General features: G+C 51.0%; 1 protein-coding gene across 1 annotated transcript in view; it reads right to left on the reverse strand.

Annotated features, from left to right (window-relative positions):
* PITPNA (phosphatidylinositol transfer protein alpha) overlaps positions 1-15,609 on the reverse strand; it is a 40,168-nt gene extending 24,559 nt beyond the window's left edge. The window contains exons 1-4 of the mRNA XM_024735301.1: positions 15,355-15,609; positions 11,173-11,203; positions 6,010-6,155; positions 1,697-1,788 (exon numbers count right to left, since the gene is read on the reverse strand). Of these exons, the coding sequence (XP_024591069.1) occupies positions 1,697-1,788; positions 6,010-6,155; positions 11,173-11,203; positions 15,355-15,374 (289 nt within the window). The 5' untranslated portion in view covers positions 15,375-15,609. The remainder of the gene's footprint in view (positions 1-1,696; positions 1,789-6,009; positions 6,156-11,172; positions 11,204-15,354) is intronic.
* Between the last annotated feature and the right edge of the window lie 486 nt (positions 15,610-16,095).

The raw sequence follows: 16,095 nt of genomic DNA on the forward strand, positions 1-16,095 counted from the left end.
TCCCCTGCATCGGCAGGCGGACTCTCAACCACTGCACCACCAGGGAAGCCCCCACAGTGTCTTTTAAGAAAGTGTGTATGTGCCTCTTTTCCAAGAATTGAACAGCTTCCTGCCTGCTGATTAGGGAATAGTGATGTTTGCATTTTCAGCTACAGCAATAAAACTCTAAGCATTACACACCCCAGGTCCCACCAATGACTGTGCATCTCCTGATACAAGGTTCTTGAACCTGTATAGGACTGAAGAGAGCAATGACCCTGTGATCTAGACTTTAGTCATTCCCAAAGTCAACGGGATAAGGACCACATGTATCTTCCTCATTAGATACAATCTAGGGAGTGCCAGGTCCCAACAAGTAAGAGAAGTGTAAGCAGAGGCTGGCAGGCAGACTGTGCCAACAAATGTAGACTGGCTGGGGGGAAAGCTACTTAACTCACAGTCAACTTCCAGGGGACCTCTAGAGACCCCCCGCTAGAATCCCAGAATGTCTAGAATAGAAAGTTCTCTGTGAAGGTTCAAATCTTTCCTTTCTAAAACTCCAGATAGGAGACTAGGGAAGATTAAGAGAATAATTCCAGTCCTAATCCCACCTTCAACTATAGAACATGCTGGTCTAGGAAGTTCCCTAGTGATCTGCTAATTAGGACTCAGCACTTTCACTGCCAAGGTCTGGGTTCAATCCCTGGTCAAGGAACTGAGATCCCACAAGCAACATGGTGCAGCCAAAAAAAACAAAAACAACAAAAAAATCACCAAACCATGCACCATGCTGGTCTAGTGGAAGCCACTGATTCAGGGCTCGGACTGCAGGTGTTATACAACATACTCGGGGGCTAGCTGTTTCTAAATCCTTTGTCATCAAACATTGGGCTTATTTCAACTTTTCCCCAGCAACATCAGGGTTTTCTTTGCTATGTTTCCTTGGTGTCTAGGTCTGGCCCTTCTCCAGCTCAGGAAGGTCACCCTGCAAGGCCCCTTCTTATGACTGCCTCTCTCAAAAGTCCCTGGGCCTCACTGCTGCTTTTCAAGCCAAACATGAATACATCCTATTAAAACTGGAAATTTCAGTATCTAACAATAAGGGAGTAGCTTAAGAAGATCCCAGTACATTCATACAATGGAATACTATGCAACTATTAATAAATTTTAAACAATAGACTATATGTAGTGACAGAGAAAAGGTTTCCCATTTACTAAGTAAAAATGAACAATTTAATAATTAGTATGATTTGACCCAAAATTTGGCTGAAAAACGTGTCTGGAGACTTTATATACACGTGTATATGAAAGCATTTTAAAAAAGGATTAGAAAGACACTAAAATGTTAACAGTGACTAGAAATGAAAGGATCATGGGTGATTATTTTCTTGTTTATATGTATTCTCCAAGACAGAGGACATTACTTTTGTAATCAGTAAAAACCAAAATTATCATACCATCCTCAAATAGGAGGGATTGGTTCTATGCCATCTTGGGCCATGGCTACTTGGTGGTTCCCACCCAGCTGGCTGCCAAATTGCACTAGACAACACTGGCACTCACCACCGGCCTGAAGGGAGGCCCCAAGCTCATCCTTCCACTGGCTTAATCTGGAAAATGAAGGTGGGACACAAAACCCCAATTCACTGCCACCCCTGGGCCTACTTGACCACACCCTCCATCCACCCTGGGGCCCAAATTCCAGCTCTGCACTCACCTGTTCTGCAATAAGGGTAGGCATTCCACGCTTTTTCATGTATATTCAGGGCTCCCTCCGGGGCCAGCATTCGAACAAATGTGGGCACTTTGCTGTAGTGAGAAAAGGGTTATGAAGAGAAACAGAGGAGAGAGTTAGAAGACAATGGGCTAAGGACTTCCCTGGTGGCACAGAGGTTAAGAATCTGCCTGCCAAGGCAGGGGACATGGGTTCGAGCCCCGGTCCGGGAAGATCCCACATGCCGCGGAGCAAATAAGCCCGTGCACCACAACTACTGAGCCTGATCACCTAGAGCCCGTGCTCTGCAATAAGAGAAGCCACCACAATGAGAAGCCCGCGCACCACGACGAAGAGTAGCACCCACTCGCCACAACTAGAGAAAGTCCGTGCGCAGCAACAAAGACCCAACACAGCCAAAAATAAATAAATAAATAATTAAAAATACTGCACATTCTCCAGGCTGCAGCTCCAGCTTCTTTGTGGGGAGTTGACACGCAAGTTCCCCTGAGACCAGCTCAGCTGGCTACTAACATCCACCCGCAACTTGGCCCCCTACCCGCCAGGAACAGGACAGCAGGTGAGGCCCCGGGCTACCGGCCACGGCTTATCAGTCCTTAACGCTATCATTACGCACTCTTCCAGAGCTCACTGGGCCCAGGGCATGGTACTACACGTTGCAAGGATGAGATGTCTTCAAGAGTGGACCAGAGTGACTGGCTGACTAACCTGGAATATGGGATCCAAGATGACTTGATCTCCTAGGGTCAGTTCTGGGCAGCCAGGAGGGCCTCAGGGCCATCTGCCTCCCAGGACAAAATATTTTCTTCCATTCAATTCTTATCTCAGGTTACAGAGCAGCAGGTACCCTATGAGCTCTTTTTGTTTCTTTTGTTTAAAAAAAGGTATGTGTATTCCTCTGCCTCAGCTTTTAACTGGTAATCTACGCAGTCTTCGCAGGCTCCAACGACCTCATCAGCTTAGTGCCTGAGGCCTAAGAAAAAGAGCTACCTCCAGGACACAGCTAGCTCGGAACACACAGAGCAGCCCACTGAGATCCACTCACTCTTGGCCACACTCATTCAGGTAAGTATTTCTATGAGTTAGGCACCACGATGCGTGTAGGAATCACACAGACATGGCTCCTGCCCTCAGGGAGCTTCCGTTCTGGTGAGGAGTGGAACTAACCAGGCAGAGCACTGTGAGAACACGGTGCATGGGGAGGCTCCCCAGGGAAAGGAAGGTTTACACACAGTAGCGAATGGGTAGGACTGAGCTAGACAAGAGGACGGAAGTGGGGTGGGAAAAGCTGGGGGGAAGAGAGAGAAGTTCAGAGTAGCTGGTGTAAGGTATGAGGTGGGGAATACAGGAGAACAAGCAGAGGCTGGGTCATAAAAGATCTTGTAGCTGCATCAAAGAGGATGGACTTTATCCCGAGGGCAAAGGGCCATCTATAGCTTCTAAGCTAGGGAGCAACAGATCTTCTTCTGGACAGAACGCTTGGAGCTGTGCGGAGAAGTGGAAAGCATGGAGACCAGTTAGGAGCTGCTGTGGTAATCCAGACAAGAGATGATGGAAGGAAATGGAAACACTGGAGATAACCAAGGAGATGGACTCAAAAGGACTTGATGAGGGACTTCCCTGGTGGTCCAGTGCTAAAGAATCCGCCTTACAATACAGGGGACACAGGTTCGATCTGTGGTCAGGGAACTAAGATCCCACATGCCGTGGGGCAACTAAGCCCACGCACCACAACTACTGAGCTCCTGAGCCTCAAATAGAGAGCCCGTGTGCGGCAAACTACAGAGCCCACATGCTCTGGAACCCACACGCCACAACTAGAGAGAGAAAAACCTGCACGCCGCAACTAGAGAGAAGCTCGTGTGCCGCAGTGAAAGATCCCGCATGCCTCAATAAAGATCCCACGTGACGCAACTAAGACCCGATGCAGCCAAAAATAAAATAAAATAAATAATAAATAAATCTTAAAAAGAAAAAAAGGACTTGATAAGACGAATAAGGAAGAGGGTGTTGTGAATCCATGGTTTCCGATTTGGGACAACTAACGGCTTTGGTCCTCATGAGGGGAGGTGGTCATGGCATTCAGCACTGTTGGTTTTCTTTTCTTTTCTTGGCAACTGGGTGTTTTGGGGTTAAGAGTAGTGGTAGGTAGCAGTTCAAAGTTTCCACCCTCTCCATAAGGGAGAAGGTGAGACATGTCCCACCCTCCATATGTACAGACCTCCTCTTTGCCACTTTGGCTGGACCAGCTGAGTCTTGAGGAACCAACTGGCCCCTACTACCAGCCTCACTATCTCTTTTCAAAGTCCTCTTTAAAAAATACAAATGTGCTGTGGGGAAAGTGTGTCTTTTTTAAATTAATTAAGTAATTTTTGGCTGCGCTGGGTCTTCGTTGCTGCGCGTGGGCTTTCTCTAGCTGCGGTGAGCGGGGGCAACTCTTCGTTGTGGTGCGCGGGCTTCTCATTGCGGTGGCTTCTCCTGTTGCAGAGCCCGGGCTCTAGGTTCGCAGGCTTCAGTAGCTGTGGCACAAGGGCTTCAGTAGTTGTGGCCTGCGCGTTCTAAAGTGCAGGCTCAGTAGTTGTGGCACAGGGTTTAGTCGCTCCGCGGCAAATGTGGGATCTTCCCAGCCCAGGGCTCGAACCCATGTTCCCTGCAATTAGCAGGCGGATTCTTAACCACTGCGCCACAGGGGAAGCCCCAGAAGGTGTGTCTTAAGCCTTATTCTAATCAACAGTTAATGGCTCAGTAAGGATTGGTTGGCAGTCAACTCAGAGGAGGACGAGGAGAAGGCATGGAGGGAAAAGAGCACAATGTCAAGGAAATGGGATACTGGTGAGTTTTTTTGTTTTGTTTTTTTAACTTTTTGACCACACCACGCGGCATGTGGGATCTTAGTTCCCCGACCAGGGATCAAACCAGTGCCCCCTGCAGTGCAAGAAGGGAGTCTTAACCATTGGACCACGAGGAAGTCCTCTGATGAGATTTTTTCCCCCACTTCAGTGTTGTTCTCTTCCTGGCTCTGGCACTCACAAAATCCTGGACCCCTCTGGGCTGGCCCTTTTACATCCCTAGATCAGCAGACTACATTAAATCAGCGAGTTTACCAAATGAAAATGAAACTGCTTTGCTCAGTTTAACTGACTAGAGATTAAGGTTCAGGTTTAAGTTGCACAACAATGTGAATGTTACTTAATGCCACTGAACTTAAAAATGGTGGGACTTCCCTGGTGGCACAATGGATAAGACTCCGTGCTCCCAACGCAGGGGGCCCAGGTTCAAGCCCTGGTCCGGGAACTAAATCCCACATGCATGCCACAACTAAGGAGCCTGCCTGCCGCAACTAAGATCCAGTGCAACCAGATAAATAAATAAATAAGTAAATATTTTTTAAGAAATGGTAAGAATGGTGAATTTTGTGTTATGTACGTTTTACCACAATTAAAAAAAAAAATAGCAGGTTTATTTTTTCCAGTACTGGGTAGTTTCTAAAACTAGATTGATTCAATTTCCATTCAAGCTGGTGTATGTTTACCATGGCTTTCAATGTCCTTTGGGCCAGCTTACAGTTTACTGAAACATTACTGTCTTGGTTAGGGATTCAACAATTGTATGGTTTGCAATGGATTTTGGTACACCAATCAGTTCAAGCCATACTCTTAAATACTTATGCCTTTGATCCAAAGAGAGGTACCAAAATTTCTCCGGTAGCTGATTTCACAACATCAGAATTTAAAATACTACCTGACCCCACAATTCTACTTGTAGGAACATTTACTATAGATTTACACACATTGGGTACATCAAAAGATTTGTGCAGAAGGAGTTTTAGTGGAGTACTGTATGTAAACATCTGGAAATGACTGTAAATATACATCAAGAGAAGACCGGTGAAACAAATTCTAGCACATTTGTTCAAAGATACGACGTGTGGGCTTCCCTGGCGGCGCAGTGGTTGAGAGTCCACCTGCCGATGCAGGGGACATGGGTTTGTGCCCCGGTCTGGGAAGATCCCACATGCCGCGGAGCGGCTGGGCCCGTGAGCCATGGCCGCTGAGCCTGAGTGTCCACGGGACAGGCCACAACAGTGAGAGGCCCGCGTACCGCAAAAAATAAATTAAATAAAAATTAAAAAAAATAATAAAAACAACCCTTTAAACGAGCAAACAAGTACCTCTACCTACTCTCACAGGTGAAGCAACTTGATCAACCAGCTAACAACTCAGAAAACACCCCGAATGATCCGCTGTCTCCACTTTGATACCAGGACGCCTTCGCTCTGCCGCGCAGCCACCTACCTCTGTAAGTGGTAGATCTTGTGCGTGTACTGGCCTTTCTCGCCGTCCTTTTCATAGGGCTCATTCACCAGGACCTCCACACCTTCACCACCACCCGTTTCATTTTTGCTGGCCTCAGCCACAGAATACAGCTGCCCTACTTGATACTAAAGAAACAGAGAGACGGGAGTTACTGCCAACGCAGAATCTTCTCGATGGCTGCACACAGTCCAGTTGCCAGGAACTATGTCCAATTAGATCGCTCTGGGACCCCCTGATCCGGGAGCTTATTCTGCAGTTTCTTATGTGGCCTTGCCCAAATCCACCCAGAGCCACTAAGAAAAGCTGCTCTGTGGCCTCTCTTTAGCCATCAGGTGTGTTTAATTTCATCTTTCCCATTTTCACATCCTACTTCAAGGCTTCAGGAGGCAGGTGAATATGCTTAATCTCACACCACTATCCAGAAAATAGAGTCCAAGGTAGTTTTTGCCCTGGACCTGCCTTTGGTCCCAGATCCCCAAACAAGATCTGGGTTGGTTGTTAGAAATCTCTTTATCCCATTCATTTAAACAGGTCCTAAGACATGACTTCTTGTAAAGAAAGGTACACAGTGCACAGTGAAGTCCACAACCCCTGCTATAAAACTGGCTCATCGGGACTTCGCTGGTGGCGCAGTGGTTGAGAGTCCACCTGCTGATGCAGGGGACACGGGTTCGTGCCCCGGTCCAGGAAGATCCCACATGCTGCAGAGCGGCTGGGCCCGTGAGCCACGGCCGCTGAGCCTGCGCGTCCGGAGCCTGTGCTCCTCAACGGGAGAGGCCACACACAACAGTGAGAGGCCTGCGTACCGGAAAAAAAAACAAAAAAACAAAAAAAAACACTGGCTCATCTACTTGTTTCTTCTCCAGCGTTGGGCCCCTCCTCACCCTGACAGCAGCTCCCAGAGCAGTCCTGCAGCCAACCAAACCTCCTGATGCTTTCCTGCTTCCTGGTGGGGCTGAAGCAAGCGCCCTGCTTCCCGTATTAGATAGCACAGATTCCTATCCCACAGTGCTGGCTGGGTACACCCTCTATGTTGGCACTTACTAGATGGCCAAAGCCTAGTTTTCCTTTATTTGGGTCACATGCCACCCTATCAAGTCACCAGTCAAGATCACTGGCCTCCTCTGATCCCTCAAGACAACTCAGTATTAGGGCCAATGACCTGGGCAGTGCCCAGGCCTGGCCCTTCTGCTCCCTTCTCTCTGAGGGAAGCTGTCTAGAGGGAAAAATGAGGTGAAAAGAGAATGAATGCAACCATTAAAGCAGGAAGTTACGCCTATACCAAAGGATGCATCTTCCCTATCACGGCCAATGCCACCAGGCACAACAGTTTAGGGAGTATGAGAAAAAGAAACTTGATTATAGTTTGCGGAGGGGTGGGGATCGATTTTCCTCACCCTCCACGCCCCTTCCCCAAGCTCCTGGTACTCTCAGGAGCGAAAGACAAAGGTCTTTCTCCCTTTGAGGCCTGTTCTACCTGGCAGCCTCCTAAGCACCACAGAGACGTTTCTGGGCAAAACATGGACGGAGGTGAGGCAGCACACCAGGACAATTCACTGTTCACCACGAAGCTGAAAGAGCCCTAACTTCCGAAGCAAAAACGCAGTACAGGATGCCAAGGAAAGGCCCAGGCAAACCGTCAAGGCTGGGTTAATCCTGTAAAGAGGAACATCTGGGTGAGAGCCAGTCACCTTGACCTTGCTAATCCAGAGCAACATCAGGACTGCCTCAATGCCCCCAGGGAACCCCAAGCTGTCCCTCTGCCTTTCCAAGTCCACCCCCTAACAGAGGCATACATGAAATCCCCTATCAAGTGGGTCAGGGTTTGGCTGAGCCAGGGGTTCCTAGGAGGCAGCAGTAATTCTGTTTCAGAGAAGAGTCATAAGAACATCTAACCACTGACTCAGCAGTCCTTAAGGGAAGGGGAGGCTGGTTTTACCAGGCCGGTGGAGGGGACTGGGGGGCCGGCTGGTGGTGCTGCTTGGGGAGGGGCCCCAGCAGAGACTAATCCCCTTCATTTGGTTCCTCTTCAGCTGCAGGAATCAGAGGGCAGGCTCTAAGAGGATCAGTGTGTTGGGCTGGCATCTTCCCCTTTTAATCTCTCTTGATATTCTGATCCTTTAATCCCAACGAGACATGTAAGGCAGTTTTGTTAATCCTAAGGGGTGAATAAGACTAGCCTCCACAAGCTACAAGTGAGGGACACTTTTCATGTCAGAGGGTTCCCTTTGGCACCGTGGCTCTGCACCCTGGGAAAGCAGAAAGCAGCCAGACTCAGATGGGGTAGAGATGGGGGATGGGGATCAGAACATTAAATCAGATAAAGAGCCCCAAGGAGATGAGGATTCCAGCCTCCTCTGGCCCAGGACAGTGCTCCCTGCCCTGGAGATCTGCTCCCTTGTTCCCAAGAAAGAAGACAGCTAAGGAAAACAGAGACTCCACCACTTTGACAATCTGGGAGTGGGAGCCCAGGAAGATGTAGTGGGTGCACCTGAAACATGTCATGAAAAACAGCACAGCTGTTGGTCCCACCCCCATGGACCTGCCAGCCCAGGCACCAAAGGGGCCTGGTGCCATGCATCTCTGGAAATGAGAAGTAAAACAGCCCTACCCACAGCAGGGGGAAAAGGCGGCCCGAACTGAGCAAGGAACCACTGGCGGACACACCACGTTAAACAGCCAGGGCTCTCCTGCTTTGCTGCAGAACATCCAGAAACCCTGTACAGTGAGTATTAGGCCAAAGGCTCTGGCCAGCCAGAAGCTGATTTTACCGCAAAACATTGATTCAAGCCATCAGGATGGTCATAAAGACAGGGGCTTCTCTATTCTCTTTTCATTCCCCTTCCAAATCAGAAAGCTCTGAGGGCCTCCAATTGGGAAGTGAATCCAACAGCCACATGACACTGGGCTGTTCCCATGGGAACCGTTAGTCAGGATGGGTTATCGATAAAGACTCTGAGAAGGCTGGTCATTACTTATCTCTTCTTTGGCTTCCACATTCAAGATTTTCTGATCTCCTGGAACCAAGGTTCAAGCCATCAAAAGAGCAGCTCCTGCTTCAACCCTGCACAGGCCAAGCACTGCTTTCTCATCAGTGGTTTATGGCTGAGAATGCGTTGACCATCACCAGGCTTACAGGTGAATCGTAACCAGTGCTTACTTCCCAAGCTTCTGTTTTCAGGCTCAGTTCACCCCACAATTTCCTCAATGCTCCAAAAACAAACAACCACAAACTGAAAACCGCCAATTGTGGACGCTCTCAAGGTGAGTTCCCCTTTCCCTCCATGCTTGGCTCCACCATAAGCAATCAGCCAAGAGGTGCCCCCGGACAGTGCTGGCCCTCCTGGGTCTGCCACACCTCTCAGAGACACTCCCACCTGTCATTCCATCAAGAAACTCCCTGCAGGGGCATCCCTGGTGGCGCAGTGGTTGAGAATCCGCCTGCCAATGCAGGGGACACAGGTTCGATCCCTGGTCCAGGAAGATCCCACATGCCATGGAGCAACTAAGCCCACGTGCCACAACTACTGAAGCCCACACGCCTAGAGCCCATGCTCCGCAACAAGAGAAGCCACCACAATGAGAAGCCCGTGCACCACAACGAAGAGTAGCCCCTGCTCACCGCAACTAGAGAAAGCCCGCGCGCAGCAGCGAAGACCCAACACAGCCATAAATAAATTAATTAATTAAAAAAAAAAAAGAAACTCCCTGTAAAAATGATCCACTTCACCCCTAAACACTACTTTGAGGTACTCCTGAACTCCCGGGGGACATCTTCCTCTCTGGGGTGTGGGATCCTCCTGTACAGCAGAGAGAGAGGCACAGGACCCCCAAGTTTCAGGGCAAGTAATGTGCTGGGCCTTCCTGCTTGGCCTCCTGGTTTGGAAAATCATCACTTGCTGTTTTTTCATAAAGAGAGCAAGGACCCCAAAGGAGATGGGTTAGCAGGGCTCCCCCAAGCCAACATCTCTCAGCCCAAGCCCGTGGTTCCCAGGCCCCATGTACATCTCAGGGGCCTCCAGGGATCGCAGCATCTACCCAGCTATCCCCTCCCCCAGCTTCCCGTCTCATTTCTCTTATCCTCCTTTCCCAAAACTCCCACATCACGTTCGAGGCCCACCCTGACCCCTCCCCCAGGTCTCCACAGCTCTTAACAGACGTACAGCCCACCACCAGAGACAATCCTCTGGGGGGCCAATGCCTGCCCACCCTCTTTGGGCACCAAGAGGCCATCTGTCTCATCTCAAGTGTGCTGCTGGCTCTGTTGGCCTGATGTCAGTTTTCAAAGGTCCATTTCATATTTGGAACAGGGTGGAAGTTATCACAAGAGCTGACACTGCAGGAAAGAGGGCGACTGAGGGCACCATACTGGCTGAGCAGCTTCACCCAAAGTCGAGCTTAACTGAAAGCTGAGGGACCTGTGGATTCCAAAGGGAGCAAAGAACAAGGCTGAGCTGGGAGAGGACAGTGAAGGAAGTTCAGAGAAAGGGCGGGACAAGGGAGGCTCTGTGACAGTCTTCTGCTGTCCCAGAGACCAACTCTGAGTCAGCACGGCCTATGAACCTTCTTGTGGCAAATCCTGCCAGATCCCTATACACAGGAACGTCAGGCCCAAGAACCATAAAAGGACAGAGGGCAAGCCAAGCCCATCTGTCATTCCCTGCCCTCCGTGAAAGAAGGGTTCTGGGCCTCGGTCTTCCTAGCAGTCACCTAGAGTATGGCCAGGAAGGGTCTCAGAGATTTCCAGTCCTGCTGGTTTGTCACACAACCAGAGAGAGCCAGGCACACTTCCCTGTTGAGTCACAGAGGTCCCAGAAATGCACGTACTTAATCCCCTCAGTAACATGTCCCCAAACAGGCTGAGTTCTAGCAGGTAAGAGGGGCTGGTTTAGTGTCTATTCAAAGTTATCTCGCTGGTCAACAGCTTGAGGCAGGTTGCACATAGTTGGTCAGATACATAAGCGCCCTCCTTCAGCTGAAAATTGCACCAGGAAAATTCACATCGAGTACTGATTATCTCTATGCTAGAACAAACATGAAAACCACAAGAAGACACTAGCGTGGGCCGCCAGGAGCCCGACTGAGCTAAGGGTCACAAGCAAGTATATCCAACTATGAATAAAAGGAAGAAAAAGGACTTACCTCTTCTACAGAGACAGGCAGGATGACTCGACTGCAAGAGAGGGAAAAGAGTATCAACTTCAGGCTCTGAAACCTGCTCTTAAAGCAGGTTTCCTTCTGGCACTTCATTTAGAACCCTGTGATTCGGTGCAAACCTGTCCCCTCACCAGCTACTTCCCAGGCCTCTGACTCACATTTGGAGCTGTCTCCTTCTCCCTCTCTCCCACTCATATCTTCCCCAACAAAACTCACCAATGGGTCTACCTCTCTCCGTTAACATAAGAGGTTAATACAGGAGGACTCACCCCTGCAAACTCCGAAGCCAAGATGAGGATTCAGACCCAAAGAAGCAGGTCCTGGGGATTTAATTCTGTGGACCCAACCTCCCAACAACAGCCCTCAAGGTGAAAGGCTAGGGAGGGGCCAAGCTCCTTGGAGGACTAATCACCCTAAGAGCACGCACCAACCATCTCTGCTCTGGGGCCAGATATTACAATACAAGCTACTACCACAAAGCCATCAAGAGAGGACACCTAACTTATGTCCTGACCTCCAGAAGCTGTCCAAAGACACCCCAACTGATCACTTTCTTTTCCTTCTCCATTTCAATGACTACCAATTGTTGGAGGTACCACCAATCAATCACCTGATGGAGAAGCCATGGCCAGCGAAGTCCCACACTGGTCAGAACTCCACACACAGAGGTGTGAGGGCCAGCAGACCTTCTCTGGGTGGCTTGCATTTGTAATGCAGAGCAGTGGCCAACCCCCAGCTCAAAACTGTGAGGTCAGAGAGCTGAGACAGAAACGCTTGGTTGGGGCTTCCCTGGTGGCACAGTGGTTGAGGGTCTGCCTGCCGATGCAGGGGACACGGGTTCGTGCCCCGGTCCAGGAAGATCCCACATGCCGCGGAGCGGCTGGGCCCGTGAGCCATGGCTGCTGAGCCTGCTCCGCGACAGGAGAGGCCGCAGCAGTGAGAGGCCCGCGTACCGCAAAAACAAAAAACAAAAAACAAAACGCTTGGCTGTATTCCTACGAATCAAGTCAGCTCCCAAGCTTAGATTGTCAGTTCCCAGACCCTAGGTGGAACCCCCTGGAGGCTCCTGCATCTTGCATGCTTGGTGAAGCACGTGCTGCTATGCTCTCCTTTCTATGCATTGGTCCTGCCAATTGGGATCCTTGCTCCAGGCTGGTAAAGAGCCTGCTCACTAGCTTCTAGTCCCACAAAGGTCCCCAGATAGCAAGAGACACCCAGAGGGATCTGAGAAAAACTTCGCACTCAAGGCAAGGCACAGAGCAGAAAAGTAGCAGGAAAAACAAAATGGGCTCCAAGTCTCTACTGCCTGCGAACTCCCCTTCCTCCAGAATGACTCAAATAATGTAAATCCTGCAGGTTACTGGATGCTGCTACTAATGTTGTCCTCCCATTAGAGAAAGCCAACAGTGCAGAAAAATACTTCCAACTTGGAGGCCACAATTTCTGCACCCTCAGGAGAAACTTCCTAGAAAACAATAAGCCTTTTATCTTCAAGAACAGCAGTAAAAATCACATCCAAGAATTTGCAGAAATCAAATCAAGGAGAATCCTGTTACAGGAAGTGTCAGAAAAATCAACAGGGACAAACTTCAGACCCCAGGCAGGCAGTAAGTCTCCCCCAAAAGGAGATGGGCATCAGCCAGTTCCTGACAGGATGCCCTGAGGCTGCTATAGGACAGCTGCACACCCAGACATTTCTCCCTGGCTCCTTGGGAGCAAAACCACTTCAGCAGCCATAGGGTGCAATTCCAAAGGACAGGGCCACAGAGGCAGTGCGGGGCTGGGACTGGAGCTGCGCTCACTTCAGTGTGACCTTCACTTGCACTCTCCAGAGCTGCAGCGCTGCAGCCACAGCCAGGTGTCTCCGATGCCTCCCTCTTGGTCCCCCGCCCAGGGGTGCACACACACACCCAAGCACACATAGGGCACAAGTTGGGCAGGAAGGAAACGCAGATGCCAGGCAGGCTCTGCACACCTGGCACCTTGGACCTTTCCCTGGCAGGCTTCAAGGGGCGGAGAACAAAGACTGAGAAGGGAGGACCTCTCTCCAAAACTCACTCAGATCTCTTCTGAAGGTCCCTTCCTTTCCCTGCCTGACCCTCTTTACAAAACCTACAGGTTTCTACAGATTCTAGGATTCAACTGGGAATAGAAAAAAATGAATCAGGAGAATGGGAAAAGTCTGTCATCTGTACAGTCAAGATTAAAATCCAAAGTGCATGCTCTCCTCTTGTTGGATTCCCAAGATTCTTCCTCCTCACCACACAAAACTCTGTACTCTGGCTGGATCAGCATCAGATTGGATGTCAAGAAATAGAGGTGGGGGGACTTCCCTGGCGGTCCAGTGGTTAAGACTCCGCACTTCTACTGCAGGGGGCACGGGTTCAATCCCTGGTCGGGGAACTAAGATCCCGCATGCCGCTCAGTGTGGTCAAAAAAAAAAAAAAAAAAAGAAAGAAAGAAAGAAATAGAGGTGGAGGGGCTTTGAAATAACCCTCTTCAGATGAGGTGTCAAGCTGGGATGACACCTGGGTCTCTTCCCTTTGCTATCCAAAGCTCCACACTATGTCCAAAAGTCCTAAACACCTCCAAGGAGCAAACCAGATGGGATGGGGCAAAGTCCCTTCACTGACAAAATGGAAACAGCTCTCAGCACACCTGCCTGGCTACCAAGTGAATTCCACCAGATGCTCTCTACCCGGACACCTCCCACTTCCGGACCTTCTGGGCTTCTGGCCGAATGCTGCCCACTTGCCCTCCCCTCCAGGGAAGCGCAGTTTCACTGAAAGTTCTGCACGTACACATCCAATCTCTCCTCTCCCTCAACCCCCAATCTTTCCTCTTTGAAGAAGAAAAAAAAAAGTCCTAAGATGATTACTTGGAACCATAAGCTTCAGGAATGGGTCATCTCATATTTGAAAGATTAGCAATCCGAACATCCCCACCTGTCATCCAGTCCCGTGGATTTCACGAGCAAGCCCATCTCCCTGCAACTCCTACCAGAAGTCACTCATCTCCACCGCCCATTAACTACTCAGAAACTCCCTCACTCTTCACCATTTTTCCTCAGTCAATGGCTTTATGAAAATATCAATGCCTCAGAGCAATTTCCCCATCTCTTTGCACCAAGACTGAGAATCCCCCAGAGACACGTTGGCCCTGTCCCCCACCCCAACTCCAATAACATGTATATTTACTCACAAACATACTCTTTTTCCAAACTGTTCTCCTCCCTGGTAACATCCTAGCTCTCTCCATCACCATAACTTCCTCATATCACTTCAGCCTCTGCCCAATATTTTCTGGACTCCTCACCCAAGTGTCTCCAAGTCCCAAGCAATCATTCTAAGCCTTTTTTCCCAAATACCTCGTCCTCTGCCCCCACCACGTGGGCACCATGTCACACCATCTGTCCCCTCTGCTATCTCCTTATACCCTTCCCCTGTCGCTCAGCCTGACGCTGACTCCCTAGTCCTTTTCCTGTGTCTACTTATCACAATCCTTCCCCTGATGCCTAAGGCAGCCACTCCTCACACCCCAGGTTGCCTTCAACACTCGGCCCGATCATCCCAACTCCATTCTTGAAGCTGTCTTATCTGATCTCCCAGTGCCCCTTGGTATTGTTCAGCCCCAAACCCCTCTCCACTCTGGCTGGCTCCCCGGCTCCCCAGCCCTGTCTGCCCTTGTCTAACCGTTCCTCAGCCACTCAGACAACTCCTCCCTCTCCGGTGGGTTCTCTCAGCCAGTCCTGCAGCTCTGGCTGGCCCCTTCCTCCCTTAGCCTCCACTCTAGGACCACCGCACATCTCATCCAGCACCCTCGATCCTCTCAGCCCCTCCTCATGCCCTGTCCGGCTCTCACTGTCCCCTTGACCTCATCTCAGGCCTGCCCGGCCCTCTTTGTCCCCTCAGCCTCTCCTCAGGCCTCTTCGGCCCTCACTGCCCCTTGGGCCCCACCTCAGGTGCTGTCCCTCCCGCTTTATCCCCGTTCGGCCCACCTCGGGCCCTGTCCGGCCCTCGCTGTCCCCTCAGCCCCTGCTGGGCCGCCCATCCAGCGCTCTCCATCCCGTCGGGCCCCGTCCGTCCTCCGCCAGGCCATCACCCTCCCTGCTCGTCATCCTCGACTCTCCCTCCCTCCTCGCTTCCGCACGGCCGGCTGGACACTCACTACTCCTTGAGCAGCACCATGTCGCTTCGCGGCTCGGCGGCTGCTCGCTGCCCGCCCAGCCTCCCGCCCGCTTCCCGGAGGCCGCTCTCCCCCTGGCCCGGCCCGGCTGCCTGTGCGCCTTCGTTGTTGTCTGCTCTGTCCCCGTCGCTCTCGCTGCGGTCGCCGCGCCGGCTCCTGCCGCCCCTGCCTCGCCGCCTTCCGCGCCGCTGCCGACGCCGCCCGGAGCTCCAGTTCCGCAGCGCCGCGCGGGGGCGGGGCGTCTCTGCGGCAACCAGAGCGTCACGCGCAGCGCTGCGCGCTGACCTAAGCGCGGAGGCGGAGCCTTCCCGGGCCCGCCCCCTCCCGTCCTTAAGTGGGCCGCGGCGTTGACATCCGCGTCCGGGGTGGGTCCGGGGCGTGCGCAAGGCCCGGGCAGTAGGTGGGGCCGACACCGAGGTGTGCAGCAGGGTCCTAGGGGTGACTGATTATCTGCAGGCGGAACAGATGTACCTGTACGGCTGGGCCTCCCCGGTGGTGTGGTTTGAGATCTAGGAAGAGGTTGTGTCAAAAAATATTAATAATGCCCAAGTTTACGTGCACGTGCTCTTCTAAGGGCTTGACTCCTTACAGCAGCTCTACCAGAAATGTGTTATTACTGTCCACAGTGACAGGTGAGGAGAAGGCAGAGCTTAAGAGACTTGCGCAAGAAAAAAAAAAAGAGAGAGAGAGAGAGATTTGCTCAAGTCCAAAGCTAGCATGTGA

This window comes from Neophocaena asiaeorientalis, unplaced genomic scaffold (assembly GCF_003031525.2).
Source record: "Neophocaena asiaeorientalis asiaeorientalis breed wild unplaced genomic scaffold, Neophocaena_asiaeorientalis_V1.1 scaffold129, whole genome shotgun sequence".
NCBI lineage: Eukaryota > Metazoa > Chordata > Mammalia > Artiodactyla > Phocoenidae > Neophocaena > Neophocaena asiaeorientalis.